At 44.6% G+C, this 20,747-nt stretch overlaps 1 protein-coding gene across 6 annotated transcripts in view; it reads right to left on the reverse strand.

Annotated features, from left to right (window-relative positions):
• Nucleotides 1-20,747, reverse strand: part of si (sucrase-isomaltase (alpha-glucosidase)) — a 200,304-nt gene that overhangs the window by 161,604 nt on the left and 17,953 nt on the right. For all 6 annotated transcript variants that reach the window (XR_005462898.1, XR_005462899.1, XR_005462901.1 and 3 more), the window contains 3 exons: nucleotides 8,480-8,600; nucleotides 8,283-8,392; nucleotides 5,929-6,080 (listed from right to left, as the gene is read on the reverse strand). Coding sequence is in view for 2 of the 6 variants with exons in the window: in XM_038816696.1 (XP_038672624.1) it covers nucleotides 5,929-6,080; nucleotides 8,283-8,392; nucleotides 8,480-8,600 (383 nt within the window). In the remaining 4 variants the exon portion in view is untranslated. The remainder of the gene's footprint in view (nucleotides 1-5,928; nucleotides 6,081-8,282; nucleotides 8,393-8,479; nucleotides 8,601-20,747) is intronic.

Consider the following 20,747-nt stretch of genomic DNA (forward strand, 5'->3'; position numbering starts at 1 on the left):
TGTCTGATTATATTGCTTTGCCATTAAATGTGATGAGTTGATAAAATGTATTTTCAAAGTACAAACTCATTCTGAATCAGGAAATTACATTCTGTGGTGCAGCTTCCATTTTGGTCACAATTGGCAATTTGGGCGCAAAATAAAATTGCATTCTTTTTCTGAACTGACGTTATGGATCAAATTTCTAACCAAACTTGCTGTTCTCATTGCAAACATGCTGCAAAATTTAAATTTCTATCTCACATTTTTTGGATGCGTCATGTTGCCTTTGAAGTCTAAAATGGCATACGCACTTTTGGTGCGAGTCCCTGCCAGGCGCCATGTTGGCAAGGGTATTTACATGCACACAGTGAACACCCGACAGACATACTCAGATAGGCAGATCATGATGTTAATCAGCCGGAAATCTTGCGTTGATGCCAGACTGCCAATCTGGAGCTCGGCATTCATTTAAACCTGTCACTTAATCTCATCCAGCTGAACATATGTCTAGCAGCAGGAAAGAGCTCCCCCTCCCCTCCCCACCCAGCCATCCCCCACCCACCCCCCTGCCATGTGGAGGCATCATCAACTATTTTCAGATTAGTTAATGATTGATTCTGACTGGCTGCTGTGATTTATGAGTGATTAGATTTTCTTGTGTTCTCTAAACTTGCTAAAATCTGCACAGAAAGGTGCGGCAGGTGTTAAGGATTTGGTACTTCTATTATTGTTCGGTTGTCTTGGAAGAATTAGGGTGTCTTTCCTGAGTAAGATATTATGTTGGAGGCAAAAATCCTTCCTCAAAGTACTTCTGTTCACATAACTAACTATATACAAGATTAGAGAATATCAGGACAGAGATACTAGCCCGCTCTTTGGTTCTTCTCACTCATCTCTTTGAGTGATATTATTATGACAGAGCTCCTTACACACATGCTCAATAGCTATTATTCGAGTAGTGTTAGGGTTAACCTTTTACTCAACAGCCACTCATAGTTGCTAACTATAGGTATGATGCAGGAGTTGGCATTAATCTTGGAGTACAGCGTGACTAGGCAAATAAGCAGAGGTAAAACAGAGCAGAACAAGCTATTGGAAGAGGGAGAAGGAGAAAAAGGAGGAGGGGTCTCAGCAAAGAGTTATATCGACCTAGGGTCTTGTGTGATTAATTTTCCTATCTGTACCTCAGCAAGAATCAAAATGGTAGATGTCTCCATTTCAGTAAGATGACCTCACTGAATTCTGCCAACTGCTGCAGACGTAATTGAAACCTCAAAGCGGGTCAAAGATTATATTGCCAGTTACAATGAAGATGAGTGTAGCCATCAACTCTTATTCATCAGCCTCCTTCCAGATTTGAGCTGGAGATATTTGCACCATCTCACAGTTTTCTATCCCCTGTTTCATAGTGGAGGTCACATAGTGTCTCTATTCAAAGCGACCTAACTATACTTCATTCTCACTTGTCAAAGAGCAGCAGAGATTGAGCATGGAACATTATCAAGATTGTGGGTTTCCCCATGGCGCAGGGTGCCACTCATTCTACACACATTGGTTTGCAGGTGCTGAATGTCAACTTTGAGGTACACAGCAACTGAAAGGTATTCCACTCCCTCAATTGTTGGTTGGTCTGCAACCATATGTATAGAAACACGCAGGTCAATGCCCAGGATCCTGGCAGAAATCGTAATGCCTTAATTATGTGGCATTTCTCTGTGTCATCTACATTTGTGCTATCACAGCAAACCAAAAGGTGGCTAACTGGTTGACAGCCGACTGGCTCGTGTCTCCAATGGCTCGTGTCTCCAATGCCTAACTGCACACAATAAAAGCATGCTGCCATATGAATCAGATGATTGGTATACTGAAGCGATGCTTCCAATTGCTAGACAACTCTGTAGGTAACTCTGCAGTACCTTATCATCTTGATGGCACAGCCAATTCCTGATTCAATAGAACCACACATCACCTTGCCTATGATATTGACCATTATACATCTGCTTGGCTACAAGGTAAAAATAAAATCCAATACAAGATAAACAATCCAAAACAAATTTTAAAATCAATGTAAAATTCAATCATATTATGATCACTATTTGCAGACAAATTCACAGACCCTGACCACTGGTGTTCAGTCATTGATATTTTTTTTTCACAACCTCATCCAGACCCTTTGAGCTTGACTCATTGCATTGCCCACCATGGCTATCTAGTCCCACAGCGTTCTGAGTGTTTCGTGGGATCGGCTCCTGGTCCCCTGTGGATAGTGCACATCTCTCCTCCACTGTAAATTCATGAACAAGGCCTCCATTGCATTACTGGAAAATCCTGGAGCCCGTTGTCTCCCATGCTGTAGCATCATTCAATACTTCTCAGATCAAAAACAGTTGTAGGAGAAATGCTAGCACCCTGATCCAGCTCTTTGAAAATGCAGTTGTCTTTTAGGAGTGCAGGCTAGCTGGTCTTTCAGAATTATGGACCACCTGTGAGGTTCTGGTCAGACCAGGTAAAGGTGAAAGACCTCCTTCCCTACAGGGAAATTGTGAACAAAATGGGTTTCGTGGTCATCTTTAGACTTTTAATTCCAGCTGCTTTGGTGGGATTCAAAACCTATCACGAAAGCATTACCTTAGGTCCCTGGTTACTAGTCCAATCACAATACCACGAGGCCACCTTGGCAATGGCTGTATGATACAATAATATTAATGAATAGGTAGCATTTAGTATGTTGTCTGCACTGGAAGTAACAGGGATAGTTCAATCATGCACTGCAGTTACCAAAATTAACCCTGAGGGTCTTATGTATGAACCACGTAATTGATCAGTTCACTAGAATGCAATTATTTACTATTTTTAATTTTCATTAAAATACATTCATTAATATATTTGGGAGTGGTAACCTTGCGAGATTTTACTAATACTGAGAATGAGTTTATCATAAAAAATTAGCATTTTGATCTGGGGGCAGGGTGCGTTTTGTGGACTGGTCCAACTTTAACAAGCACTAAAGAAAGTGGAAGCTTGATGTAAAATTCTCAAATCTTTTATGCTGCTTTTCTGATTTCTGCCAGGTCATGCTGATAAAACCAATGCAAACTACCAGAAACTTTAGGCCATGCGACAATTCTAATCTGTTAGGAAAGGTTCATATTCCTCAGTTTTGGAACACTGTATGTATTTCTTTTTTTATAAATGTTTTTTATTGAGTTTTCATATTTTATATATGACAAATTACAAATTATTAGAGAGAAAAAAAGAAAACACAAAACTTTAACATGAATATTTACAGGTAAGCATCTTCATAACAACAATTGTGGCCGCCCCCTTTAACCAGCATACATATTTAACCTTCCCCAATATGGCCGAGGCACATGTTTATAGGCATTTATAGTTTGGTTTTGGGCCTTGGCTTGCCATCAAACCCCCATAACGAGCCCGTAACCCCCCCCCCCCCCCCCCCCCCCCCCCGGCTACCTTCCCCCGATTCCCGTCCATTTTCCCCTGATTCTTGGCCACCCGACTATTCTTCCTCTTGTACGTTGGCCACAAACAGGTCCCGGACAATTGCATGAATGGCTCCCACGTTCTGTGGAAGCCGTCGTCTGACCCTCGGATGGCGAATTTGATTTTCTCCATTTGGAGAGATTCAGAGAGGTCGGACAGCCAGCCTGCAGCTCTGGGCGGTGCTGCTGACCGCCAGCCAAACAGGATTCTACGGCGGGCGATCAGGGAGGCAAAGGCAAGGGCGTCCGCCCTCCTCCTCAGGAATAGATCTGGCTGGTCTGAAACCCCGAAGACCGCCACTATCGGGCATGGCTCCACCCTCACCCCCACCACTTTGGACATAACCTCGAAGAAGGCTGTCCAGTACTCCACAAGTCTGGGGCAAGACCAGAACATGTGGGCGTGGTTGGCCGAGCCTCTTTGGCATCGCTCACATCTGTCCTCCACCTCCGGGAAGAACCTACTCATACGGTTTCTCGTTAAGTGGGCTCTATGTACCACTTTTAGTTGCGTCAGGCTGAGCCTTGCGCATGTGGAGGTGGAGTTGACCCTATGCAGTGCTTCGCTCCAGAGTCCCCACCCTATCTCCATCCCCAGGTCGTCCTCCCATTTCCTTCTTGTTGCGTCCAGTACGGCATCGTCCCTATCTACCAGTCGGTCATACATGTCACTACAGTTCCCTTTCTCTAGGATACTTGCGTCCAGTAGGTCTTCCAGTAGTATCTGTCGTGGCGGTTGTGGGTACATCCTTGTCTCCTTTCGTAGGAAGTTTTTGAGCTGCAGGTACCGTAGCTCGTTCCCCCCAGCTAGCTGAAATTTCTCTGTCAGTTCGTCTAGTGTTGCGATCCTGTCGTCCGTGTATAGGTCCCTGACTCTCAGTGTCCCCCCGTCCTGCCTCCACCTTTTGAAGGTGGCGTCAGTCAGTGCTGGTTTGAACCTATGGTTGTTGCAGATGGGAGCCTTGTCCGACATTTTGTACAGGCCAAATTGCTGCCGCAGTTGGTTCCAGGATTGGAGGGTGGCTGTCACCACTGGGCTGCTGGAGTGTTTTTTGGGTGGGGATGGGAGTGCTGCCGTGGCGAGGGCCCGGAGGGAGGTTCCCATGCAGGAGGCCTCCTCCGCACGCACCCACTCGGCTTCTGGCTCCAGTGTATGTATTTCTAAGGTTGCTGATAAGTGAATGATTGCTCATACCCCATAAAATGCTCTGATTGCTAGCATAAAATAAATTGTGGCTTTGTAAACACACACAAGATTGCTCTTTGGAATTTATGCTCTGATAACATTTACCTTTTCATTATGCTTGCATCAAAAGAAGTGGACAGCTGGCTAATCTATTCTACCCAAAAAGATTTTCTATATTTTACAGAAAGAGTGAGACTAGCTTACGGAGGGAAAAAACACCACGCCACATTGAAGGATCGTGACGGAAGATTGATATGGATGACCCCCCCAGGATATAGAGCTCTACGCCACTAAGATCTAAACAGAATTTAAGCAAAGAACAAAAAAATATACACCACAGGAACAGGCCCTTTGGCCCTCTAAGCCTACACTGACCATGCTGCCCGTCTGAACTAAACTCTCCTACACTTCCAGGGTCCTTATCCCTCTATTCCAATCCTATTCATGTATTTGTCAAGCTGCCCCTTAAACGTCACTATCGTTCCTGCTTCCACCACCTCCTCCAGCAGCGAGGTCCAGGTACCCACTACCCTCTGTGCAAAAAACCTGCCTATTATCTCTCCTCTAAATCTTGCTCCTCGCACCTTAAACCAATGTCCCCTAGTAACTGACCCCTCTACCCTGGGAAAAAAATCTCTGACTATCCACTCTGTCTATGCCTCTCATAATTTTGTAGAGCTCTATCAGGTCGCCCCTCGACCTCAGTCGTTCCAGTGAGAACAAAGCGGTTTATGAATTCAAATAAAGGCTTGAAATATATGTGATCTAATTTTTTTAACATGACAGGGACGTGCGGTAGAGTTGAGGGAGTGCTTGGAGATTCTGAATAGGTTACTGTGCTTCATGAGTTGACAAATATAAGGTTCAAGCACAACCAGAGACTGGGACAATTTTGTTTAACTGGGAGTGTTTATGTGTTGAATTCACAGCAAAAAGAATGGAGTTGCGGAAACACTCATGAGAAATTAAGAGGCAGCACATAAAATATACTTCTACAGATTCTGATTAGAATTGCTGCAAATAAGCCAATTGGGCCTGTTCTATTTCAGCAATATCACTTTTGCCTTTAAATTGTACTGAGCAAACCTAGCAACATAAACGCTTTCATATTAAATTCCTTGTCACGATTTTAAATGTTGACTTTTAATCCCACAAAAGAGCAGTCAGAAGAATTTCATGTCAGTGTAATAATACGGTTATTATGAATATTTTGTGTCAGCATTGTCTCAAATATGTATCACGGAGAAAATTGCTTACAGAACTGTTCTGGTGGACTTTCTCCTGATTATAATTCCAAAAGGATTCTCATTAAGCTCAACTTCGTAATTCGGGTTTGATGCTGCAGGACCCCCAAATGGTTTAATGCTTTCATGCAGAACTTCAAATCGACGCTTGTCAGCATCTGTAATCTTAACATGACAGTTAATAACAATGAGTATATGTTCGAAGCACATAGTAATAACATAAAATGATGCCTTAAATGCCAATCTGTTCACTAAGATATTAGCAAAAACCATGAGGTTGCTGCCCAATAATTTTAATTACTTGTTTTGCAGCTAATTATTTTGATACTTCAAATATTCTGATGCACCGTATCGAAAAGTATCATATCTGGAAAGCCAGCATGTTTTTGTGAATGGCAAATCATGTTTAACTAACAAGGCCAGGATTCTCCGACCCCCCGCACCGTAATCGCGCTCGGCGCAGGGGCAGAGAATGGGGACACCTTCCCGCGGAGAATCGTCAAAATCGCCTGGACGCGGTCGACGCGATGCCAGTCGGAGTCCATTGAAAGAAGCCCCCGCGGCGATTCTCTGCCGACAACTGGCCGAGTTCCCGCTGGTGTAGTTCACTCAAGGTTCCACCCGGCGGGCACCCAGAGTGGCGGCTGCAGACATACCCTGGTGGGGGGCAGGGGGAGTCCAACACCGGGGGGGGGGGGGGGGAGCAGCCTTCAGGACAGCTAGGCTTGTGATCAGGGGCCACCGATAGGCAGGGACATGCAATCTGGGGGGGTGGAGCCTATATTGACGGGGCATGTCCGCTGTGTGGTCTGCCATGTTGCGCGGGGCCGCTGCTGCAGGAGGTCGCCGCGCGTATGCGCAGACCCGCGGCCGGTCCGCAAGTAGAGGGCCCCATATTGGCAGCTGCATGGACTAATCCGGGGCCCTTCCAGCCCCCTTCAAAATGGAGAATCACTCTGGACTTTCTCCAGGAAAGTCCAGAGTGATTCGTGCCCGTTTTCTCACAGGCGTGGGAACATAGCCCCATTCCCCCCAACTATTTGGAGGATGTAACCGGGAGGGTTACCTCACTATGGGAAGGATGTGATTGCACTGGAGAAGGTGGAGGAAATTCATCAGGGTTTCCTGGGATGGAGCATTTGAGCTATGAAGAGAGAGGCTGGGTAGGCTCAGATAGTTTTCTTTCGAGCAGAAAAGACTGAAGGGGGATCTGACTCGGTGTATAAGAGTATGAGCGGTAAGGACAGGGTGACAAGGAAGCAGCTGTTCCCCTTAGTTGAAGGATTAACAATAAGGAGGGAGCATAAGATGAGGGGTAGGAGGAGATTTGAGGAAGAATCTTTTCATCCAGAAGGTGGGGTGAATGTTGGGGGGGTGGGGGGTGGTAAGAGTCTGAAATACACCCCTTCGAGGGTAGTAGAGGCGAGGAACCTCCCAAACTTTAAAAAGTACGAGGATGAGCGCTTGAGATTTCTTAGCATTCAAGGCTATGGGCCAAGTGTTGGAAAGTGGGATTACTATAGATTTATGTAGTTTTGTCGGTGCAGACTCAATAAGCCACAGGTCCTCTTCTGTGCTCTATGACTTTATGACTAAATAAAGCAAGGTTAAACTTGAGCAAAACACTGGTTGTACTGTGTCCTGTTCGGGGCATTAGAGAGCGTACAGAAAGGATTCATGTGTCCAGCTTGGAGGAAGTTCAGTTATATAAAAAGGTCGGAGAAGTTGGGTCTGTTATGTTGGGGAGGGTAAGGTTGAGTGGAGCTCTGATAAGAGGAATTCAAAATCTTGAACAGAAAGAATAAATAGGAAGAAACGGATCTCAGTGGTGGGAGGAGCGAGAAAACCAGTGGGAACAGAATTATGCTAATTAACAACCGAAACTATGGCAACATGAAGAACACACTGCCTGAGAGCATGGTGGGGCAGGGTCAACTGAAGCTTTCAAAGGGTGTTGGATTATTGTTTGAAAAGGAAGAAAATAAGGAAATATATGGTGAAAAAAGGCAGGTGGGGGGGCACCAGCTGAATTATTCCTTCAGGGGCCAGCACAGACATGGCAGGCCAAATGGCCTCATTTTGTGATGTGAACACATTAGCATCTTAGTTGTACATTCGGTGTTACCCTTTAAGGTTAAGTTAAAAACATATTTTACTATTGATATAAACATATTCTCAGTGTCAAAAAGCATTATTTGGCCTTCTCCTCATTCTATCTACATTTTTTCATTTATTCCTCCGTCTATGACAAAAAAATAAGTACTAAAATTTAAGAATTAAAAGAAATGGATAATCCATTGTGCAGTTGTGTTAAAAGGATGGTAGTTGAAAACCCAAAGATTTCAGTTCTCTTTAAGCCATGCTGACCTTGAATCGGAAGCGATTTGCAGTCTGTATTTCTGCAGTCAGCAGCAATCGTTCAGTGTCATTTCCATAGATGGAGGGTGAAGGTAGACGGTGCAGCAGAGTTTCAAACCCTTTTACAAAATAGGATCTGGGTTAAATGCACTCGTCCATAAAAACATTCAACTCTCATAAAGATCTTATAAAGCTACAGTGCAGACCTGCTTGAGTTTTCTTCTGACTTTCCTGCATCTTGTATCCAATATTCAGAGCAAAGAAGCACCAAGGCCCATTTCCAACAGTTACTGGTTTCCAGCAGCAACCTCGAGCTTCACAACCTTCCTGTGAAAAAGAAAAAACCCAACATAACAGGCCATACCACATAGTAAAAATCACAGCCAGGCTAATGCCGCTCACCTTTATTTATACACAAATTTGACAACAGCTTTAGGTGATAACCGCAATATGTAATGCAAAGATCTGGATGTTGCTGTCTGCAATCCACCACTCCTCCATAAAGTACATGAAACCAGCATCTCTCCAGCTGGCTCCCCATTCCGATGTATTAGATTTCATGAAGTTCCTGTCGTGGTGTCATAGTGTTATGGGCCAGGGTTTAGAACGCTCCAAAGTATATTATGGAATTCACCTGATCTATAACTGTTTATTGATTTTGGCTAGGATGAGTAGAAGGGCCTGCCTTCTTAGGCACTTTTAATTTTGAAAAAAAAACAAGCTTTATTCTAAGAATTCAGTTAACATTTGTATAAACACACACTGCAAGATTTATCAACTACAAATAAAAATACCCCACGCAGCTCCCAAGACTGACCGGTCAATGGGAGGACTCCCCCCCCAACCCAGCACTGAAACATCAACAACTCCAACATGGTGATGGCCCCGAAGAGGATTTATCCATTTTTAGAACTTTAAATGGTCACAGCCTTGGGGGACTTTCTGCAGGGGGTGTTCCCTCACTGGTGAAGCTCCCCCTCCCCCCCATTCCCCCAATCCAGAATCTCTCCCCCCCCCCCCCCCCCCCCCCAGTCCACATTTCCTGAATGAACCAGCCATGGGTGCCTGACCACGATCCGTGCCAATGTTACCTACACTGCCAACTAGAAACCCAGCACAAGAACTGCAATTGCCCTCAACTGGCTGCTCACTACTTGGTAGTCATTCTGAACCTGACCTGGCCTTTGCCAAAATGGCTTGCAGTTAATATTGTCACCAAACTGGCACGACAGCAAGTGGCACTTAACTGTGGGCCTGCCTGCCCCCAGCCCCGGCTCTGGCGCATTTAAAAATCAGTTCCTGGTTCAGATTCTATGTTACTCATTCACAATACTTCAATATGATTACTTGCGGAGAAACACTGTTGCTTGCACTGTTCACACAGACCCCAGATTCTCAAGTGGAGCTTAGGGACGGAATTCTCTGGCCATTGGGATTCTCTATCCTTGCTGGCAGCTCACCCTTGTTTGCGGGTTTCCAGGCAGCATGGTGTGGCTTCAATGGAAAGTCCCATTGACAAGCGGCCAGAGTAGGGAATGTCGCTGCCGGCTGATGGTGTGTCACCGAGGAATACATGGCTGGGGGATCAGAGAAACTAGCTCCAGATTTAGACTTAGAGGTCTTTCCATGCATGGTGACACAAGAGTGGCAGCATGTTAGCATAGTGGTTAGCACAGTTGCTTCACCGCTCCCGGCCTTGGGTCACTGTATGTGCGGAGCCTGCACATTCTCCCACTATCTGCGTGGGCTTTGGTTTCCTCCCACAGTCCAAAGATGTGCGGGTTAGGTGGATTGGCCATACTAAACTGCTCTTAGTGTCCAAAAAGGATCAGTGGGGTTACTGGGTTACAGGGATAGGGTGGAAGTGTGGACTTGGGTAGGGTGCTCTTTCCAAGGGCCGGTTCAGACGCGATGGGCCGAATGGCCTCCTTCAGGACTGTAAATTCTATGATTCTATGAAGAGGCAGACAAAGCACATGCTGATACCTGTTATGGTTAGTTTTTCCTGGAACAGGTCACCAGCCTATTGCCAAAGGCTGTAGCTTGAGGGACCCTTTCTCCACATTAAGCATGGCTGATGAGGAAATACTCATGCTCTTACTTCCTGCCATCGGCACATTGGAAGGTTTCACAGGTTGATACTCAACCTAGTCAGCCTAGTCAGCCCTCAACAAAAGGTTAAGAGGGTGAACCAGACGCTTCACATTTTTAAGTTTCAAGACTGTGCAGAAAGATAGATTCATTCATGAATCAAAAATTTAGCCTGGTTATTTTATGAAAATACTTTACTAAAACAAAAGAAAATAATATTTAACATTTCAAACTTCGCATTTCTGACATACCAGATTACAGATTACATGTAGATTCTTAACCTTAACATTATTTCCCATTAAATAATGCTTGGCATAAATAATACAGCTTTCATTCCACTGACATATCCAGGCAAAACCACACTTGAATTTGGGAAGAAATCTTTCTTCTGTTCGGACATCTCTTTCAGATTCCTTTCTCAAAGCTTTCTCTCTCTGTGTGGCAGTTTTCATGACCTGTTCCATGGTTGCTTACATCCTTCAGCCAGCAGGAATCAAGACCTGTTTCATGTCCGCTCACCTCCATTTGACTCAAATTGATTCTCTCTCTTTCTCCCAGCTCCATCCAGCCCTTCAAATAAAGGTCCTGTCCTGGAATATCCAGACTGGAACTCAAACTGTAATGTGGACTTGATTGCCCACAAAAAGGCAGTGCTACGCCATTCACATGCACTTGACCTTCCATTGATGGAAATGGGTCATCAAACTCTATAATGGGATAATGGCTTGTCGAGCAAGGTTGTCCCAAATGACAATGGATTTCATGTAAATCACCTTATGTATTCCCTCACAAATTTAATTTCAAATGGGACCACGTGACTCAGCCAGGTATGGGTGTAATCCATTGATTCCGCTGCTACTAGTTTTTTTTCAGTCTGTTTTAACCCCTAAATTTCCTGTTACATTGTGGAACCAATTCTGGGCCCAATTTCCTAATATATCCCTATCATAATACATGACCACCAAATCCTGGAAAGTAACTCAAACCTGGAGCTTCAGGTTCACAGCGAGGTACTCACTGTGCCACAAGGGGTTCCTTCACTCAAGATTGCTAATTTAAATTTCTAAATTTCCTGTGGAGAAAGTCACACAAATTAAACAGGCAAAAGCAAAGCTGGCAAACAGAAATGCAGTTTGTTTGCTCGCCGATTCGAGTAAATTCCAGCCTGTGATGATGCAATGCTCAGATATCGTTCAAATTTCTTTTGTCTCCCATGCATTTGTATTATCCTTTTGCCTTCATTAGCACCAACTAAATGTGTGTCGTAATTCCCTTGGCACAATTGGGCTTTTGAAAGATTTATTATTATGGTAATAATCATAGTTTATATCACAAAAGAAAACCCTTGTTGGGTACATTTCAAGTTGACGTTCAGATAATTTCACATACTGTCAGGTCAAATCATGTGATTTCCCATGTCTGAACTGACGGTTAAAGTTAAATCATCTTGACCTGCTATCCCCAGCCACCATGCCTTACATTACTGTCACTAAAGGTCTTTTACACTTGACATGGAAAACATTACACTTTGCTAATTTAATTTGCTAATGGATGAACCTGCAAAATGAACTGGATAATGGGGTTTTGATAAGGCATTTATAGCATGCACTTGCACCAAGAAGTAGTTCTGTAAATTGGATTTCTGCTCTCCAACTGTTAAAGTTGCTGTGCTCCAAGTGCGAGGTAGTTTAACAACAGAAAGACGAGCAAAGAAATAATACTGACTGTCAGTACAAGGACTGTATCCTATCTGTTCTCCCCTGTGTGTCGGTAGTTTCACCATCACTGAGCCTCCCCAGCCAATAGGGAAGTTGTAAAATACGTAAATTGAAAATCTTTTGTCAAAATGACAGTGGCAGGCACATTAATTATTAAACACGTTAATTGTCCTGATACTGCATGTCACAATTTTGTATCTCAAGCATGATTTTAATCTTGTCACATTGTCCCAACATTGAAATCGGCATTTCTACCCCCTTCCGCTCCAAAGAAGTGACATATGGACTTGAAACATTAATTCTATATCTCTTTCTGCAGTTGCTGCCAGACTTGCTGAGTTTAACCAGCATTTTCTGCTTTTATTATTCAAATGGTATTCCCTCATGTTAAAGTGACAACCATATCTGAAGTTATGGTGATATGATAACATGAATATTGATGTGAAGTAGCTTCATTTTTGAAGTGAGAGGGTACAAATCAGGGCTCTGCACTCAAATCATTGGGAAGTGCTTTTTTGAAAGAATCTGGGCTCACCACATTTCGTGAAGGTACCAAATGGAAGGCAGTTCCAGCACATTATCAATCCCAGATATCGGGCCCCTTTGAACCTCCTTGGGGATTTGGGCCAACAGTTAATGTACAGTCACCTCAAAGAGCGTGAAGGGAGTCGGGAGTTTACAGAGTGCAGCTGACTGGGAGCAGAGTCGGAGGGCGGAGTTCCAGTTGGTTCACAGGGCAGCTACATTTTGTAAGGTAAGAGTTGTTTATGCAAGGGCTTTGTAATTTTTAAATTTTTTTAAATTTTATTTTTTGTGTTTGTTTTGGTTTTTGGGGGCAGCAAGCTATCATTGTACCATTTTGCAGAATCACCAATTTTAGAGGGTTCACTTGGGAGAGTAGCAACAGTATATATATTTTTTTTTTAAAGGGCCAAACGGGTGTTTAATCCTTTCTTTTTTTCCCCCTTTAAATCTCTTTGTGAATTCAGATCAGAGGGGATGGATGCTCGGGCAGTTGCATGCTCCTCCATTAGGATGTGGGTGGTGAGGGATACCACCAGTGTCCCCGCTGACTGCACATGCGGGAAGTGCACCCAACTCCAGCTACTCAGAAACCGTGTTAGGGATCTGGAGCTGGAGCTGGATGAACTTTGGATCATCCAGGAGGCAGAGGGGGTGGTAGAGAAGAGTTACAGGGTGGTAGCCACACCCAAGGTACAGGACAAGAGTAGCTGGGTTACATTCAGGGGAAGGAAAACGAACGGGCAGACACAACAGGGATCCTTCTTGCCATTCACCATCAAAACAAATATACTGTTTTGGATGCTGTTGGGGGGATAACTTATTGGGGGAAGCCCTAGCGCTCAGGTCTCTGGCACTGAGCCCAGCTCTGTGGCTCAGATGGGAAGGGGGAAGAATAGAAAAGCAATAGTGATAGGAGACTCAATATTTAGGGGAATGGATAGGAGATTCTGTGGTCGCGAACTTGTGTTGCCTCCCAAGTGCCAGGGCCGGGAATGTCTCGGATCGAGTCTACAGGATTCTTAAGGGAGAGGGGGAGCAACCAGAAGTCGTGGTGCACATTGGCACCAACGACATAGCTAAGAAAAGGGATGAGGATGGAAGGTTGGAAGCTAAAGAGCAGGACAAGCAGAGTAGTGATCTCAGGGTTACTACCGGTGCCATGTGCAAGTGGGGCAAGGGACAGAGAGCGAATGCAACTGAACACGTCGCTACAGGGCTGGTGCAGGAGGGAAGGCTTCAGATATTTGGATCATTGTGATATCTTCTGGGGAAGGTGGGACTTGTACATGAAGGACGGATTGCACCTAAACTGGAGGGGCACCAATATCCTGGGTGGGAGGTTTGCTAGAGATCTTCGGTAGAGTTTGGCAGGGGGTGGGAACCCGCGCTATGGATCAGAGGATAGGATAGCTGTTGAATAGGCAGAAATAGTATGCAGCAAGTCTGTGAGGGAGGATAGACAATTGATAGGGCAAAGTTGCACTCAGTGGAATGGGTTAAAGTGTGTCTGTTTAAATGCAAGGAGTGTCAGGAATAAGGGAGATGAACTTAGAGCATGGAGCAGTACTTGGAACTACGATGTAGTGGCCATTACGGAGACATGGATTTCACAGGGCAGGAATGGTTGTTAGATGTTCCAGGGTTTAGATGTTTTCAGAAGAATAGGGAGGAAGGTGAAAGAGGAGGGGTAGTGGCACTGTTAATTAGGGAGTGCACCACAGCTGCAGAAAAGAAGGTAGTTGAGGAGGGTTTCTCAACTGAGTCAGCATGGGTGGAAGTCAGAAACAAGAAAGGAGTAGTCACATTATTGGGAGTTTTCTACAGACGCTCTAATAGCAGAGAGATAGAGGAACACATTGGAAAAGTGCAGAAGTAACAGAGTTGTTGTCATGGGTGACTTCAACTTCCCTAATTTTGACTGGAACCACCTTAGTGCAAATAGTTTGGATGGAGCATATTTTGTCAGGTGTGTACAGGAAGGATTCCTGGCTCAATATGTAGATAGGCTGACTGAGGGGAGGTCATATTGGACTTGGTGCTCGACAACGAACCAGGCCAGGTGTCAGATGTCTCAGTGGGAGAGCAATTCGGTGACAGTGACCACAACTCCTTGACCTTTACCTTTACCATAGTCATGGAGAGGGAAACCAACAGACAGTATGGGAAGGTATTTAATTGGGGGAGAGGAAATTATACTGCTATTAGACAGGAGTTGAGGAGCATAAAGTGGGAACAATTGTTCTTGGGGAAATGCATAACAGTAATGTGGGGGTTGTTTAAGGAGCACTTGCTTTGAGTGCTAGATAGTTTTTCCCCACTGAGACGAGGAAGGAATGGTAAGGTGAAGGAGCCTTGAATGACAAGAGAAGTGAAGCTTCTAGTCGATAGGAAGAAGGAATCTCACGTAAGGTTGAGGAAGGTTGAGGAAGCAAGGATCTGACTCAGCTCCAGAGGGTTACAAGGTAGCCAGGAAGGAACTCAAAAATGGACTGAGGAGAGCTAGAAGGGGGCATGAAAACCCCTGGCGGGAAGGATTAGGGAAAACCCCAAGCACTTATGTGAGAAATAAGAGGATGATCAGAGTGAGAGTAGGGCCAATCAGGGATAGTGGAGGGAGCTTATGCCCAGAGTCTGAGGAGATAGGAGAGGCCCTAAATAAATATTTTGCTTCAGTATTCACTGGAGAGAGGGACCTTGTTGCTCATGAGAACAGTGTGAACCAGGTTAATAGACTTGAACAGGTTGATATCAAGAAGGAGGATGTGCTAGAAATTTTGAAAAGCATCAGGGTAGATAAGTCCCCTGGGCCTGACAGGATATACCCAAGGTTACTATGAGAAGTGAGGGAGGAGATTGCTGTGCCCCGTTGGCGATGATCTTTGCATCCTCACTCTCCACTGGAGTAGAACCGGATGAATGGAGGGAGGTGAATGTTGTTCCCATGTTCAAGAAAGGGAAGAGGGAAACCCCTGGGAATTACAGACCCATCAGTCTTATGTCTGTGGTGATCAAAATATTGGAAAGGATTCGGAGAGATATAATTCATGATTATTTCGAAAAACATAGTTTGATTAAAGATAGTCAGCATGGCTTTGTGAGGGGCAGGTCATGCCTCACAAGCCTCATTGAATTCTTTGAGGATGTGACGAGACACATTGATGACGCTCGGACAGTGGATGTGGTGTATATGGATTTCAGTAAGGCATTTGATAAGGGTCCCCATGGCAGGCTCAGTCAGAAAGTTAGGGGGCATGGGATACAGGGAAATGTGGCTGTCTGGATACAGAATTGGCTGGCCGAATGAAGACAGCGAGTGGTAGTGGATGGAAAGTATTCCGCCTGGAGATCGGTGACCAGTGGGTGTCCCACAAGGATCTGTTCTGGGACCTCTGCTCTTTGTGGTTTTTGTAAATGAACATAGAACATAGAACATAGAACGATACAGCGCAGTACAGGCCCTTCGGATGAAGAAGTGGAAGGGTGGATTAGTAAGTTTGTCGATGGCACGAAGGTTGGGGGAGTTGTAGATTGTGTTAAGGGTTGTTGCAGGTTACAACAGGACATTGACAGGATGCAGAGCTGGGCTGACAAGTGGGAGATGGAGTTCAACCTTGATAAATGTGAAGTGATTGATTTTGGAAGATCGAATTTTAATTCTGAATACAGGGTTAAAGGCAGGATTCTTGGAAGTGTGGAGGAACAGAGGGATCTTGGGGTCCACGTACATAGATCCCTCAAAGTTGCCACCCAGGTTAATAGGGTTGTTAAGAAGGCATATGGTGTGTTGGCTTTCATTAACAGGGGGATTGAGTTTAAGAGCTGCGAGGTTTTGCTGCAGCTTTATAAAACCCTAGTTAGACCACACTTGGACTATTTTGTCCAGTTCTGGTCGCCTCATTATAAGAAGGATATGGTTGCTTTGGAGAGAGTACAGAGGATATTTACTAGGATGCTACCTGGACTGGAGGGCATGTCTTATGAAGAAAGGTGAGGGAGCTAGGGCTTTTCTCACTGCAGCAAAGAAGGCAGAGAGGTGACTTGATAGAGATATAAAAGAGGTGATGAGAGGCATTGATAGAGTGGATAGCCAGAGACCTTTCCCCAGGGTGGAAATGGCTGTCACAAGGCGACATAATTTTAATGTGATTGGAGGAAGGTATCGGGGAGATGTCAGTGGTGGGTTCTTTACACAGAGAGTGGTGGGTGTGTGGAATGCATTGCCAGCAGAGGTGGTGGAGTCAGAGTCATTAGGGACATTTATGCGACTCTTAGACACATGGACAGCAGTAAATTGAAGGGGTGTAGGTTAGGTTGATCTTAGATTAGGATAAATGGTCAGCACAACATCGTGGGCTGAAGGGCCTGTACTGTGCTGCACTGTTCTATGTTCTATGTTTTAGTTCACATAGTGTGGACAGTGCTCATCATGTTCTGTAAGCATCTCACATTTAATTATTGATTAGGAGGAGGTAACAAAGATGTAACCTAATGCCCACTCTTGAACTAGAGCACTGTATGGGATGGTGCCTGGCTGAAATCATTGTCCAGCCACCTGTCTCCAGGGAAAGCTTTATATGAAAAAGCAAGTGTGGAATTTGAGTGTCATTTCAAATGCACTATTTGCTTGTTTCTGCCAGGCAGAGGAAGTCAAAATCACCCTTCAGATTGTTTTCCTTTTCTGCCATCTATCTGCTGAACTAATTTTTCTGTCTATCCCTTGATATCACTTACTTATAAAGTTTTCTTCACATTAGTGCTGATTTGTTTTTAATACTGCCCACTCTATGCACAAGTTCAAATCATTTATAAATATACCTCTAAGAAACACCTCCATCTCCATCCCTCTGATCTGAAAAGGTATATTAGCTGCAGTCTGTTTTGATCGTTCCTATGTTGTTATATTCCTTTCTGTGCAATGTGCCTAATAAACCATTTATGTGAAACATCCTTTGAAAATTCATACACACTGTGTGCGCCGCATTTGTCTTATCAACGTACACCATTATTTCCATCAGGAACCGTTTCAAGTTTATATCTAAACTACATGGCCACAATGATAAAAGGAGTTGGTCAATGTTACCTGGACTTAGTTCGGGTTCAATGTACTGAAGTAACTAGTTAATCACCATATAAAATGTACGTGGTGTTCTTAAGCACACGCACTTCTTATACTATGATCAATGTGCATAACATGTTTATGCACTGTCAGCTGAATGTCTGTCTGTGTTTCTAATGCACAATGACAAAGAGATTATAAACTTGCAATGAAATCAATCGTCAAATTCATTTAGATTTAAACTACACACATTACTACTGAACTGGCAGTCTGACTTCAGGCCATAATATATATAAGGTATACAAGATGCTAAAAGATATGGATAAAGTAGACGTGGAGCGGATGCTTCCTCTTGTGGGGCATTCTAGAATGAGAGGTCATACTTATGGTGACAGGTGGCAAATTCAAAACAGAGGTGACGAGAAATTACTTCTCCCAAAGGGGTTGTGAATCTGTGGAATTCATTGTCGCAGAGTGCAGTGGATGCTGGGACAATGAGTACATTTGAGGAGTTAGTAACCGGTTGAAGGACTATGGCGAATGGGCAGTACGGTGGAGTTAAGGCCAGGATGAAATCAGCCATGATTGAATGACGGAGCAGACTCGATGGGCCAAATGGCCTATCTGCTCCTTATGAACTTGTGCACGGCTCTAAAATAACAACATGCTTCACTTTTAATTGCCCTCTAAAATGGCCTAACAAACCATTCAGTTGTGCCAAACTGCTGAGACATAGAACATAGAACATAGAACAGTACAGCACAGAACAGGCCCTTCGGCCCTCGATGTTGTGCCGAGCAATGATCACCCTACTCAAACCCACGTATCCACCCTATACCCGTAACCCAACAATCCCCCCCTTAACCTTACTTTTTTTTTTAGGACACTACGGGCAATTTAGCATGGCCAATCCACCTAACCCGCACATCTTTGGACTGTGGGAGGAAACCGGAGCACCCGGAGGAAACCCACGCACACACGGGGAGGACGTGCAGACTCCGCACAGACAGTGACCCAGCCGGGAATCGAACCTGGGACCCTGGAGCTGTGAAGCATTTATGCTAACCACCATGCTATTGTGCTGCCCCCAAATTTAGTGTACCCAATTCATTTTTTTTTTCCAATTAAGGGGCAATTTAGTGTGTTCAATCCACCTACCTACCTCCATCAAGAGACAAAAAGGAATCACAACAGTTGACCACCCGGCATCAACTTAAGGCACTGGAAATGGCACATCCTGCTCAATCAACCCTGCAAAGTCTTCCTGGCTAACAGCTAGGGACTTGTGGCAGAAATGAGAGCGCTGTTCCACAGACTGGACAGGCAACAGCCTCAAACATACTAACCAAAGCATACCTTACAGCCAATGTTCCAGACCACTTCATCGCCATCCCTTGTTATGTCCTGTCCCACCATAGAAGGTGATACATATTTGGGAGAGAGTTTCCCGGTGTGTCCTCAGACTCTCCATTCAGTCTAATAGCTCCAAGACCAACATAGACAAGGAAACTTTCTGACGATTACCACCTACTGCCTTCCCTCAGCTGATGAATCAGCATTCCTCATTATTCAACACTATTAGAGGAGGGTCTGAGGCTAGCAAGGGCACAGAATGTATGCTGGGTGGGGAATTTCAATGCGTACCAACAAGAGTGGCTCGATCACACCACAACTATATTGTGTGGCATGAGTGCAGTGCTAAATGGAGCAAGTACAGAACAGGTCAAGTAACTCACAACTGGACACCCATAAGGCACTGTGGGTCATCAGTAGCAGCAAAATTGTATCCAACCACAATCTGTAATCCCATGATCTCGAATATCTCTCACTCTACCAGCCAGGCGGACCATGAGGCATGCCAGGAGTAACACCAGGCATACCTAAAAACTGGGTGCTAACATGTGAAGCTCCAACACAAGACCAGAGAACAAAATAAATTTTACGAAGCAGAAGGAGGCCATTGCATCGGCCAAAGAGGAGAAAAAAGACTCACCGCTCAATTCGATCCATTCTCCAGCACCTAGTCCACATCTTTTCAAGTCACAACACTTCAGGCACAGATTCAGGTACCTTAGAAATGAGTTGCATTTTAGCGTCAACCACCAATTTAGGCAGTGAATGCCAGATGCCCACGACCTCTGGGTGAAAAACTGTTTCCCTCCATAGAACCATAGAATTCCTACAGTGCAGAAGGAGACCATTTGGCCCATCAAGTCTGCACCGACCCCCTGAAAGAGCACCCTCATATCCCTCTAGTAAATCTATACCCCCCTAGTAATTGACTCCTCAGTGAGAGGAAACAAGTCTTTCCTGTCTAGCCTGTCGAGGGCTTTCATAATTTTGTGCACTTGAATCACCCTTAGCCTCCTTCGATCTAAGGAAAACAACGCTAGCCTACCCAATCTGTCCTCATATGTGCAAATTTCAAGCCTTGGCAACGTTCTTGTAAATCCTCTCCACACTCGCTCCAGAACAATTATATCCTTCCTGTAATGTGGTGACCAGAACTGCACACAAAACTCCAGCTGTGGCCTAACCAGTGTTTTATGCAGTATTGGTATTACATTCCTGCTTTTGTACTCAATACCTCGCCCAATAAAGGCAAGCATTCCACATGCTTTCTTGACCACCTTGCCCACCAATCCTGACACCTTCAAGGATCTGTGGACATGCACTCCAAGGACTCACATTTCTTCAATCTTCTCAATATCTTCCCATTTATTGAGTATCCCTTGCTTTGTCTGCCCTCTCCAAAAGCATTACTTCACACTTTTTTGGATTGAATTCCATTTATCACTTCTCTGCCCACTCAAACAAACCAGTGATATCATTCTGGAGTCGCTAACTATCCTCTTCACTGTCAACTACATGACCAATTTTTGTGCCACCTGCAAATTTACCAACCCTGACACCCGCATTTAAGTGTAAATCATTGAAAGAGACAACAAATAACAAGGGCGCAAACACTGGGCCCTGAGGAACACCACTGACAACTGTTTTCCATTCGCAAAAATATCCATCAACTCTTTCCCTTTTGTTTCTTTTTCAGTTTTATCGTGGCCTGTACGTTTCTGGATAACCAGG

This window comes from Scyliorhinus canicula, chromosome 13 (assembly GCF_902713615.1).
Source record: "Scyliorhinus canicula chromosome 13, sScyCan1.1, whole genome shotgun sequence".
NCBI classification, from domain to species: Eukaryota; Metazoa; Chordata; class Chondrichthyes; order Carcharhiniformes; family Scyliorhinidae; genus Scyliorhinus; species Scyliorhinus canicula.